A 12,903-nucleotide genomic window follows, 5' to 3' on the forward strand; every position below is an offset into this window, starting at 1 on the left:
TTACTGTGGTCTAAGCGTTTGTAGATGAGTCTACTTCCTCAGATCTAAGGCACCGCAAAACCTGTTGCAGTTTCTTTAGCAGGATTCATCAGAATGGTAGAGACAATGTGAGATAAAGTCACACATCGATAGACGTTTCCTCATCAAACTTTTCAGGTTTTACTTAAATGGGAGTCTCATATTCAGTAAGGGAAACCTTTGACCATTTTAGACTAAGAAATAATCAACAGCTGCCACCTTGTGGTACAGAAAAAAACCCAGTATAGAAAAATGTACAAAGCTATTTAATTAAGGCAGAGTTACAGGTAGATAGCCGTGTTGGTCTGCCGTAGTCGAAACAAAATAAAAAAAATTCCTTCCAGTAGTATCTTAGGGACCAACTAAGTTGGTCATTGGTATGAGCTTTCGTGTACATGCACACTTCTTCAGATACTAAGATACTTCAGAATTAAGGCAGAGTTTAGATACTAGGCAGGCACGCCAGGGTGTGGCGGTGCTGTTTTGAGGCGCAGGATTCGATACAACCCCTCTGCCACACTGAAGTGACATCGGTGATATATGTGGAGGCACACATTTGCAATACCTTTTTCCTTCCCATTTTTTAAAAGGGAAAATTGTGACGAAACACAAGTGGAAAACGTGTACCACCTACCAGTGATTCATTACTCAAACTGCAGTTTGTGTACGTCAGAGGCCTGCCCCAATTTCTTGCTGAAAACTACCCACTCCACATGGACATAGGCCCTCTGAGGTTGAGAGAAGCCCAGGCCATATCCAGCTTTTGAAGCCTCTAACCATAGTAAGAATTACACCACCTGAACACAACATAAGGCACCAAAAGCAGAGCAAGGCACATTCAGCTAATGCTTTTCTAGCCGAGGTGTCACATTTTGGCCTTGTGAATGTTCCCCAAATGAACAAGTGTCTAGATTTGAGCCCCCCTTTGAGATTGAGCCCCTGGACCAAGTGGGTATCCTGCTGCCCCTCCCCCCCCCAATTGACCCTGGTGAGAGAACAATGTGGAGTGAAGACCTGCTCTTTATTCCCTTAAAAAGTGGCTAATTTATGCTCCTCTCAAAAAGGTGACTAGTGAAACATGTAGTTTAGTCCTTAAGATACATAGGAAAAACACAGGTCAAAAGACTGCAGTCATGGCCTGTGAATGTCTGAAACTGCCCCAGAATTAAAATGTAAGGAGCGTGGGGAGAGAAATTTAGGACAAGTGTTAACCTGAAATTACAAAATGTTTGGTCTAGTGCTCCTCTCAGACTTAAGGTGGTTTATAATTTCTGGTTTTTTGTTTTTTTTTTAAAGGTAGAATTGTTTTCTCATAGGTTCTTCCTCCAGAAAATCTGGGAAATGTATTTTTCTTTCGCAAGAAAATACCATATAAGCTTCCGTTTAGAACATGTGGGAGGCCAGAAGAGCCCAGTCATTCAGAAGACAATCTGGGGTAATTCATGGCCTTTATGTTGACATGTGGCCTTTATGTTGTTCATAATACACAGGAAACAGTGTACAGTGGTACTGGTACCTCGGGTTACAAACGCTTCAGGTTACAGACTCGCTAACCCGGAAGTAGTACCTTGGGTTAAGAACTTTGCTTCAGGACAAGAACAGAAATCGTGTGGCAGCGGCAGCCCCCATTAGCTAAAGCGGTACCTCGGGTTAAGAACAGTTTCAAGTTAAGAACGGACCTCCAGAACGAATTAAGTTCTTAACCCGAGGTACCACTGTATCTTGAGAATGCCTCAAACAGCTTAAGGATATACTTGCTTGACCTTGTGGGTGGGGTTTTTAAAGGTGTACTTTGAGACTCAGGTCCAGTCATCCTGAGCAACAAGGTGGTACTGCAGGGTTATGGGGAGCTGAGGAACAGGACACAAGAGTACTATGCATGCCTTCTAGCCAACAGGCAACTTCAAGGTTACCTAAGAGAGCAATGGCTGAGCAATGGTCCCGGTCGAGGCCACTGAAATGAACAGGAATTGTTTCCCCTCCAAGTCACTCTGGATGAATTGCAGCTAAGTGTGCATCTGAAGCCACTTAATTATTGTGATATTTTTAGGGAAGAAAGCCTTACAATTTAGCAAAAACAGGATCTGAAGTTTTATGGCCACGTAAGTGAGCACTTGGCATCTTGAAATATCACTGCAAGAATGCAAAGTTCCATTTAGAAGAGGATTCGAAGTAAGAGGCATAATGAGGACACTGTCAAATAAAGCAGAAGATCGGATCATTTAAAAATGAAAAGGGATTTATTTCAAAAACTGCCTTCCCTTTTGCGTGCGATCATCTCTATCCATTTCACGTCACAAGGGTCCTGGAGTAGTGTTTGTTGCCGACATCAAATAAGCAGTTTGTCTTCCTTTGCTCCAGAAAATCACGGAAGGCGGGGGGATTCCTTCCAGCAGTGCTCCCATTACAAAACCATGATGTGTCACATCAGCATGCGCACCTTACATCTTCTACTCCACCATGGGACATGTGTGTGAATACATTAAACGAAACAAAATGTACAACAGAGCCTTCCTGCTTGGAAATTGGCTGTAGATGCACAACAACAGTTGGGATTTCACATAGCAACTACATAGATTTGCAAACACCAACGTTGTCAGTTTCTAATTCCCGGGGGGGGGGGGGATGGCTTCCTATCAGCGTATCTGCTTTGCTCTACATAATGTAATCCGAGAGCTGGGGGCACAAAACTCTATGCCTCATTTGTACAAGTAGTTCCGCAGGCTTCAAGACCCGCAAAGCGGTGTGATACCCACCCCATCCCAATCTTGCACACAATTCTCTGCAGCTCAGTTAAAAACCAATGTTCTACAAGAAAGCTTTGTTGTCCCCGCTTCCAAGGACACAACCTAAAAACTAAGCCTTAGATCAAGCTCTCCACTGATGGGGCTCATGAGTTCAATCTCACTCACTGCCTGGCTACACATATAGCATGCTTTCATGTCTATATCTACATAACATTATCCCAGATGAGATTCCATATCACAATACACTGCATCCTCAAGATGGGGCAATTTAGATTACCTCACAGTCTCTCAAAGTCATAATTAAAACCCCAATACAAGGCTGCCCCCCAAAAAGCCTAGAAATTCCTGCAAGGTTGTATTAATTCCCCATTCAAAAAAGGGTCACACACACACTTCTCTACAACTTTGGAGGTTCTTTAAATTTTTTTTGAACTAAAACAAAATGAACCCAATTCTCTATGATTTTGTACTGTTCTGTCACCATCGATAAGACTTCTGATGCTCAAAGAATCTCAAGGGCTGCAACAAGTGGCTGAAATGAGCTAGTGCTCACTTAACATGAAATTGCTACAGGACTTTTCTTCATCGCTGCAAAGGCCATATTCATCCCCAGGACTCGACCAAAATGAAAACAAAAAACCGAAAGCAAAAAAGATGCTATTCCAGGGAGAACGACCCCAAACGGAACACACAGATCTATGCAGTTATGTTGTTTTTTCCAGGAGGATGGTTATTCTGCGCCGGGACTGTATGATGTAGAACCTGATGGTCCCACCCAACTGTCGTCAGTGAGACTTTGTTCAATGGTGCCCACGATAAGCCTTTCACAAAGTCTCGATGGGACCGGTTTCTAAAACTGGGAAAGGTATAAAACATTAGTGGTACTACCCCACACACATATGGCTACAGCTCCAAATAATGAACCAACCCCCCCAAGCTGGCATTGTTTCCTGCAAGCTATTAGAAATGGAAAATAAGTGGACTCAAATGCTAATGTAAAATGAGACTGCAGATTCTAATGGCTTTTTTAAAAATAAAATAAACAAAATAACTACTCTAACAGCAGGATCGGGGTGAGGAATCTGTGACCCTCCAGATGTTGTTGGACTTCACCTTCCATCAGTCCCAGCTAGCACAGCCCACGATCAGGAATGATGGGAGTTGGAGTCCAGCAGCATCTAGTAGTTCCCCCATCGAGCTGGAACATCATTCTCTCCAGGCTGAAGGCGCAAGAAACAATGCTCTGTAAGCGCCAGTTCCTGCTTTCCATCTCTTCCTGGCTACAGTGTGGCTGACAAGAGAGGAAAGCCAATGTACACGGACAGCAGAGTACCTTCCTGAACATGGTCCCCAACACCCATGGTGGAAGACAATGTGCAAGGTAGCAAGATAGGCAGCGTAATAGCCTCACCCTTTTGCCTCAATTTAGGCTGTCTCTGCTAAACAAAGATGTACCAAGCTCCGTAAACCCAGTCCCTACTCCCCTTCTTTGCCTGACACTGCTGACCAGGGGATGAGAGCAAAAGGGTGAGGAAGCCCTCATTTCACTTCAACTCCTCATCCACCTTCCAAGCAACTACCTCCACAGGTTAAGCAGAGATGGGGGTGGGCCTGGTTTACTATGCCCATACCATCCCTTCTCCTTAGCCAGCGATGACAGTTTTGGTGGCCTTTGGCACTGACCAATTACTTCAGACCCTATTGCTAGTTATACATTTGTAATGGACCAAACGGATACAGGAATTCATTTATGGTGCAGTTTTGGATTTGTCCAAGCGCATGCAGCTGCCACACCAGGTATCTTGCAGGATTGTGGCCAGTTTGTTGAAAATGTAACTAGGGTTGCCAGACTCAATAGAGGACAGGACTTCTGTGCCTTTAATTGCCCTGCTCTCTTTTGAGTCTGGAAACCTTAAAGAGAAACCAGCAGACCCTTTGCTTGGAAATTAAATTAAACAAAGGGCCTGCTGGTTTCTCTTTAAGGTTTTCAGACTCAAAAGAGAGCAGGGCAATTAAAGGCACAGAAGTCCTGTCCTCTATTGAGTCTGGCAACCCTAAATGTAACTGAGCCCAGGAGGAGGATACTGAGAGGAGAGCAGGGCAGGGATTGATGGGACGGTCTTGTACTCACACTTCTGAGAAGCTCGAGTCGAGAACAACTACTGAGCAGTCTTCACTGATGGAAGCCAACAGGGGTGAGCTAGAGGAGAAATGAAAAGTTTATGTTTACACATGGTTGTTGATTTTTTTTTAGCTCCAATATGCCAAGCAATATATATATATATATATATATATATATATATATATATATATATATATATATATATATATACATGCGTTCACTAGGAAAATTTGACCTTTCCCCTAGGTCCTGTAGATATGAACAAGCATTTCAGGAATTTACAGAGCTGCCAATCAAGAAACAATAATGTCTATTCAGTTCCCTGCCCCTGGCCAGGAAACCAATGCATGTATCTAGAAACTGATACTGCAGATCATACCTATGTGCAGAAAAAGCAAATCCGGTGATGCTTCGGGAGTGCACAGGTGAGCTTAGGGCAGAGTCTGTGTTCTTTGTGTCCACAAGGACAACAGTCCCACTTTCGTCACCTTCAAAACAGTAACAGAGAGCCGCGTTATTAGTGAGACACAAGCATTTTCTTGCCCCATCTGGAAAACAAGCCTCAATAAATACTCCTTACCCAATACAAAAGTGTCCGTTCGATGTGGATGCCACATCAGGGAGGTAGGGAGGTTACTAAAGGCACTGCAGGCTACATGGGAAAGGGGAAAAAAAGGAAAATCCTGGTCAGTCTCAAAGTTCTCTAAAATAGCTGACAGACTGTAGGGTTGGACTTGAAACGGTGGGGATAGAAAGGAAAAACAGAAACTGCTCTTTCCACCAATTCCAGACAGCTCAATATTTATGGAATTCTGTAACAGTTTGAGAAGCTATCCTTTCCCAAATTTTATCCATCTAGTTATCTTACAAATATATTTGTACTGGCCTATTGTCTGAGCCACTTGGGGCCACAAAAGGCATATGGATTAAATCAAAACTTGGAAACTTGACCCTTGCATGAATGTGAATGGGTCACCTCCCTTTCCCCATGGCACCGAGGAAGGCTTTTACTTGCAGGGGGCGGAACTGTGGGTAGGAGATTTGGGGGGGGGGAGATGCTGTGACCCTTTTATGGGTTTGGAAACTGAGGAAGAAAACAATGTGGTCTTGGGGAGGGAAACTGAGGCAAAGAGAGGGGAGGTGTCGTCATCCTGGAGAGGGAAAACTGTGAGAGGGAGAAGTTGTGGTCCGGAGGGTAAACTGAGGCAGGGAGAAGGAAGATATCATCCCGTAGAGGGGGAAACTGAGCCAAGAGGAGGGCTGCTGAGAAGACCAAGCAGGAGGCTCCTCCAAGTATATAAATAAAAGTGACTGCTTCCTGCATCCTTATTCAGATTCATTTCTCCAAAAAGACAGTCACGCACAAGAGGAAGAAGGTATCAGCAGCCTTAAGGGAACCCTGAGATTTGCAGAAGTTAAAAAGAAAAGTCCAATGGGGGGAAAGCCCTAAAGCATGGAAGCACCTAAAAACAGACCCCAAAGGACTAAGCATGCCCAGGTACTGAAAGCCAAGTGACAGAGAGAAAGGAACAGGAACAGAACAGCTGGGGTGGGGGTGGGAAGGTTGAAGGAAGAGACACCAAAATCAAGAAACCAGCCCATCCCTTTGCCAAGTGATGGCAACCACCCATTCCCTCACTCGGGGCAGTCTTTTGCCTGAGGAGTCCCATGTGCACATTTAGTTGTGGGGCCACAACTGGTTTTTCTCTAACACAAACACATTTTGGAAAGACTTAACGATACGACTTCTGACTTGTTGATTTTACTTTTGGATGGCCAAAGGTGCAGGAAAGGGAGGTTGTGGGGTGTGTGTGTGTGTGAGAGAGAGAAATTCCTTGCATCAGGCTGGAGTTATTTATCATTTGCTGGAGCTAACTGACTTGACAACTGCCTCTTGAAGCAATTCATAGTGCCTTTGATGTTATATCAAAGAACCAGTTATGCCATAGTGGTTGTTACAAGGCTTCTGAACTGTGTGGGTCTCTCTTTAATAAAAAAAATGCTTGTGTAAGATACAGAATTTGAGCTGTGGAACTCGGTTCACCCACTGATTCAGGAACTGAACGGTGGTCAACTTGGCTGCAAGCTCCTATGATAATCAGTAGAAAATTCACTGTCTTTCAAAGGACCTGGTAAACCACTCAGATTTATTGCAAACAGTGTCCCTCACTGGATGGGAATATTGCAGCAAGCTCAAATATTCACACATTCCCTTCTGCATGTAGTCCTCGGAAATTATCAATCTGTCTTAGCTTTATGTTTGGTTTAGCATGGTATGTCTGCATTGTCAGAAGCTATGTTTCTGGCTAAGACTGAATGTTGCAAACCATGATTTGAAGTACGGTAAATCTGCAAACCATGATTTTGCGCTCCGGCAGTATTCAACCATATAATTCTGCTTGCATAGAGTACAAGGACAATGATACTTCCACAACTGTGTCATCCCCTAATCTGCTCCAGAGAGTTGGGGAGGAATCCCAGAACAGACTTAGGGGGCTTGCAGAGGGAGAGGGGGACCATTCCAAAGCACTAGGAGAAATCTTTGCAGTGACTAAACCATTTGCTTAGTGCTACACTGAATACAACGCTTAGTCCAAACTGTGAAAGGAGTGTGCAAATTCCCAGAACATTCCTCAGAAAGTAATGGACCTCACTAAGTCAAGTTTTTTTTAAAAAAAATTAAGTAGGTCTGCTCTGAGGAAAGCTTAATTGAATGCCACGCAATAAAATTATTATTATTAGAATATTCCTTAATTCACACTTAACTTTCTTCTGGGCAACAAGAAGTAGATATTATTCAACTTAAACCACAGGAAATGCAGACATAATCTAACGCCCAAAACATACCAATCCGAGTTGCTGGTTTTGGTGTTCTGGTATCCCAGAGTAAAATCCTACCATCCTAAAAAAATAAATTAAAATTAAATGTTAAGCCTTAAAACTTAAAAGTTAAGTTAAGCCTTAAAAGAAGAATTATCATTGTAACGGGCATCGTTTCAACCCTAAAAAGGAACATTCTCAGTTTTGTCAGGCCTCTCCCTCTCAATACTGTGTGATTCTATTAGCTTTGTGCTCATATTGACAATATCAAGGATGTCCAAATCATTTCACCTATAGGCTAAATTTGAATCTACAAAGTTCTAGAAACAAAAGTTGGTTTTACCTCTGCACAGGACAGGAACACTGTGTCTTTTCCAGGACAGGAGGCCACACATGTCACTGGACTGGAATGAGCTGGCCAAAATTAAACAAAAAGCACACAATATACTCCATTAATATGGGCTTGTCTAGGTGGTGGTTCAAGGCTGGATGCATTGTGGGTAGAAGAAAACATTACTGCACATGAATGGAAGAAAAGGAGCTGTTCACCCACAGGCTGCATGTTAAAATTGACAACTTTGCTTGAAGGGGGGAAAATAACACAGGACTGATGGCTGGTGTGTGAATCAAAGAGTCACAATTAGCATCACATGGCTTCCCAAAGTAACATCTCAGGTGGACTTCAGGAGGTCAGAAGGCAAACTTGGAATAGACCTCATGAGAACTGCTGGTGTGTAGGACTCAAGTGCAAAGCCAGTTCCAAAAAATGGGGTTCTGATTGCTTAGTTACTGTTGCAAATTTTACTGTGAAACTCTAGATCAGATATATTCTGCTGGAATCACTGGTACGTGCTGTGGGTTAATTTAGACTAGAGGTTTGTGTTCCTGCAAGAGCAATAACTACATTATACAAATATCTAGAGAGATCACCTTGCTGCTTCTCCCCCAAATTACACTGCCCAAGATTTAAGCTCTGGGAATGTGAACTTCTTCAGTCAATTTGATTCACGCTAAAAAAAACCCAAAGGAACTAAGTAGTAGACTCTTCTTTGGTTATCTGTAGAATGCAAAGTGATCCCGCAGAGATCAATGACTAAACAGCATCAAATCATCCCACACAAGAGGGAGCAAAGGCATGCCATTTTATTTTATAAAATACTACCTGCTGAGAAATTGTTTGCAATGACTGTGTTGTTAATCAGATAAGATTATTAAGTCTGTCTCTTTACATCCTCCCCCCTCCTGCTGTTTTGCTTTCATCTAGCATTCAGCAGTATTGTGATAATTTGGGACGCTAATAGCTTGAAAACATACCCATGGAAGCTCTACCCTGCATTTGGTCTTCTTGAAGCATGTTGGAGAGGACATGCAACATGGATGAGACACAGTGTTTCCTTCAATACTGTGGAAGTGGGAGGCGGTTGGGGGGGGGGCGTGTTGAAGAGATTCAGATTGTTCTCTGCTGCTCAGTCATAAAGCTCATTATGTCAGCCACAGCGCTACCCACATTCTCATACAGCCTGACACCTCGTGGTTATAAAACTGGGGGAATGGTGGGATCACATACAAGATCTGCTCGGGAGGAAGGGCAGGATAAAGTAATAAAAATAAAGAAATAAATCAAGCTTGGCACTCACCTCTGTAGGTGTTGAGTACTGTTTGTTGAGGGATGTCCCAGATCTTCACACTAGAAGTAAAATCCAGAGCAGGTTAAAAACTAGAACGGATACTTTTACAGTAAAGCAGAAAAGCAGCACCACAAAGGGATCACCTGAAGTCTTTGCTGCCACTGACGGCCTGTGTGTTGTTGGCAAGAACACTCACTGTTGTCACAATGTCGTCATGCTCGTACTTACAGAATTTGTTCACGATCAGAGTTTCATTCTCATCTAGTTCCCAAAGTTCCACGGCACCTGAACAAAATGGGAATCAAAGTCAGCAGCAGAAAACCTATGAAAGCCCTACATACTTAGTAGATAAGTGGCGAGCTCCATTACTTAACATTATTGGTAAACCAAAGAAGACTTTTTCTACACCAGAAACAAAATCACACCCACAACCCAACTACTTTAGTAGCCCCAAAGCAGGGAACTCTGCTTTAAAATGTCACACCTAGTTGAAGTAAAGCTAAAATGACATGGTCGGATCCAGGGGTGTCCTTTCAGGCACAAGAAGCAGAAACTACCATTCATGGAAAAGGAAGAGAAGCAATTCTGACTGCTTTCCATCTCTTCCCCCCCCCCCAGCTCCTCCCATGCTATTTCATTAGTAGATGATTTGGCAGGCGTCTGCAGGTGGGAAGACCTTAGGATCCAACCCATATTTTATAGCAATTTGCAATGTACTTTTTATCCTGCAATGACAGTGCTTGTTCCAGGCCTCAGTCTCTTCAAAGATCTCATGACAAATCATTTGATTGCGACAAAAGCGTGCTTGTAGAAAATCCTGGATTTCCATATGAATGTTCTTTAATGTTCTTGGAAGCAGCCAACCAAGTTACCATGATAAAAGAGTTACAATCGAAAAGAACCAGAAGGCAGTCATATAGAGACATGTCACTTTTTGGTTTAAAAATTCTCTTTGGCATAGAGAACCACTTCAGAAAGGAAGCATAGCTTCATCCTTATGCGATCTTGGCTGTTATTTATAAGCCACTAAGGGGTTCCAGGAGACACACTTCCCTGATGCTCACCTGAGTCTGAAGCCACCAAGATGCCTTTATCAGCAACCCATTTCAGATCTGCTATTCCTGCTTCAGTCTGAACTCCCGCAGAGCAAAAGCCTTCATTAGGAGCTTTTGATGGGTCCTTGAACACCCAAATAGAACCCACCCAGCAACGCCCACTCAAACTGGAAGCTCCCAGGAGCAAAGAACCATCTGGAAAATAAACAGAGTTAAGCTACAACGATATATTTGCAGTATGTGTACCACCTAAATTTAGCATAAAGAGAAATGCTACCACTGATTAATTATTGAATACCAAAGTTGATCTCGTTGCTATTCAAAACTCCTACATAACACAATCCCTTTGCAAAGGAATCACAATTCACTGGGGAAACAGGCAAGGCCTAACACAACCGAAGGTCAAGGTCTGCTCAGAGCCCATCCTAGAATCCAGACTGTTACGGAAAAACATCCTGACAAAAAAAAAATCCTATTGACAACATTCAAAAATGTCACTTAATAAACAGCTGAAACAAAGCCTTACATGAAGGCAAATTATGTAGTCCCATTTCTTTTTTAAAAAAAACCTGTAACTGAATCTACTAGGGTTTTTGAGGGCAGCAGCGGGAACAAATCTGGCATGGTGCTGTAGTGTGTGAAGTTTTTTCTATAGTGCACTGAATAGTCATTGAACATCAGTGAAAAGGAAAAGCAACAGATAGAAATCCAGATAAAGCTCATTGTACTAAGCCCCTGAACCTGATTTTTCAATAACAGAGCTCAACCCCCTTAAAGAAAAACTCCTCTGAACCTGGAAAGTGTAGCTACAGCTAACACTGACATCGACAAATAGAAAAAAGAGCCATGCTTCACAGCTCGAATAGAAGCAATGTTCCACTTTCGAAGTGACCCACAGTAGGTGAGCGTTTTGGGATACAGTTGCAGGAAGACTTTGCAATAAAATGCATTTGAGGTTGCAGCCTTGCAAAACCGCATCACTTTCCACCCTGGGTCGCGCGTTTTAAAGTCGACTGCAGACAAAAGGGTTTTAACCAGGGAGGCGTCCCGAACTCTACGCGGGGCCACGAGCAGGGAAAGGAGCCCACAAGGGACGTCCGGCTCCTACCCAGTGGGGGCCCCGCCTGACGCAGCAGCAACGGAGCGGGCGCCTACCTGCCCGGTAGTGGGCCCCGTCCAGGTGCCGCTCCATGCAGGCGGGCGCGTTGGGCGGGATGCTCCACTCGGACCCGGCTTCTCCGTCGGCCGGCTGAGCCGGAGCCGCTTTAGCCGGAGCCGCCTTCGCTCCCTCCATGGCCGCAGAGACGCGCGCGGACAAACTTGGAGCGCAACCCACGTGCTCCCAGGACACCCCGTTCCGCCCCCCGCCCCCGACAGCTCTCGGCGCCGCTGCTCTCGCGAGAACGCCCAAAGCTTCGTTTCTACTTTCTCGCTCTCCCCATTTCTCCTCCTCCCCCATTTCCGGGTTATGACTCGGTCTCGGACACCTGCTTCTCTCGCGATATTTTCTAAGCGATTCACCCAGTGAAACCCACAGAGATAGAAAGGGAAGAGTTAACATTCCAGAATTGACCTTTAATTCACCTTCAGCAACTCCGCGGTAGCAAAGGGAGAGCACGGCGCGCCACATGTTGGATCTCTATCTGTACATTTAAATGGGGCCACACTGCAGGGTTGTCGTAAAATACTCTGCTTCAACACCTGGCCGCCTTCCATTTTGCGCTGTTAACGGTAGCTGCACTAGCACGGCGCCGCACAAATCCCCTCGTTTTTAAACCCTTCTCGCATCCTGCAATATCGGAATAGCAACAGCGAAGAGCTGTCTTCGGCCACGCTCTCAACTGCAATCCTGAAATGTAGGCGGTGGGTGGGGGTGGTAGTAATAGCCGGAGCTCAGCCAGCGCCTCCCCACCTTCATCTGCTACACAGCGCCAACTTGAATGGCATTTATTAATTTATTATTGCATGGCTACCCCACTTTTCCTGTGAGGAGATCAAGGTGACGCACGTGGCCGCCGTCCCCTTTTTTCCTGGTTATCCTCACAGCGACCCTGCGAGGCTGCCTCAAGGTCAACCCAGTGAGCTTCCTGGCTGAGCGGGGTCTCGAATCCGACACTGACCACACGCCACAACTGAGCAGAAGTTTGTAAGTGTGCGTGTGTGTATTAAAAAAAAGCAGCTTTGCATTCGCAAGATGAGCTGCTGCATTAGCCCCGCCACAAGCAATGCTGCAAATGCGGATTGTCCATCGCTTCCTGTCGTTGCCCGTGGGAGGCAATACCCGGAAGTTCAGCCTCTGCTGTAACTCTATTCATCTTAGCTCTATCTCTCTCTCCTTCCCCCCCCCCCCCCGCCTCTTGTTCTCGCGCGACTCTCCGCCCCGTCTCCGCGGTGACGCTCGCCGCATTGGTCCGCTCCGTCCAGCTGTTCCGGTAGGTCCGGAAAACCACGGCGAAGAAGGCCAGGCCTCTCGCGAGACCTCCTCCACGGAGGCTGCCATATTGAGTTCTCTT

General features: G+C 44.8%; 1 protein-coding gene across 1 annotated transcript; it reads right to left on the reverse strand.

Annotated features, from left to right (window-relative positions):
• Window positions 1-2,239: 2,239 nt before the first annotated feature.
• Window positions 2,240-11,888, reverse strand: WDR77 (WD repeat domain 77). The gene is made up of 10 exons (XM_035123886.3): window positions 11,546-11,888; window positions 10,400-10,585; window positions 9,479-9,620; window positions 9,345-9,394; window positions 8,051-8,121; window positions 7,735-7,789; window positions 5,468-5,539; window positions 5,267-5,375; window positions 4,897-4,965; window positions 2,240-3,621 (listed from the first exon to the last, which is right to left on the reverse strand). Exons 1-10 carry the CDS (start codon window positions 11,847-11,849, stop codon window positions 3,462-3,464), a joined length of 1,218 nt encoding a protein of 405 aa, XP_034979777.3. The 5' UTR covers window positions 11,850-11,888; the 3' UTR covers window positions 2,240-3,461.
• Window positions 11,889-12,903: the final 1,015 nt, after the last annotated feature.

Source organism: Zootoca vivipara, chromosome 7 (genome assembly GCF_965207765.1).
Source record: "Zootoca vivipara chromosome 7, rZooViv2.hap1.1, whole genome shotgun sequence".
Taxonomy (NCBI): Eukaryota; Metazoa; Chordata; class Lepidosauria; order Squamata; family Lacertidae; genus Zootoca; species Zootoca vivipara.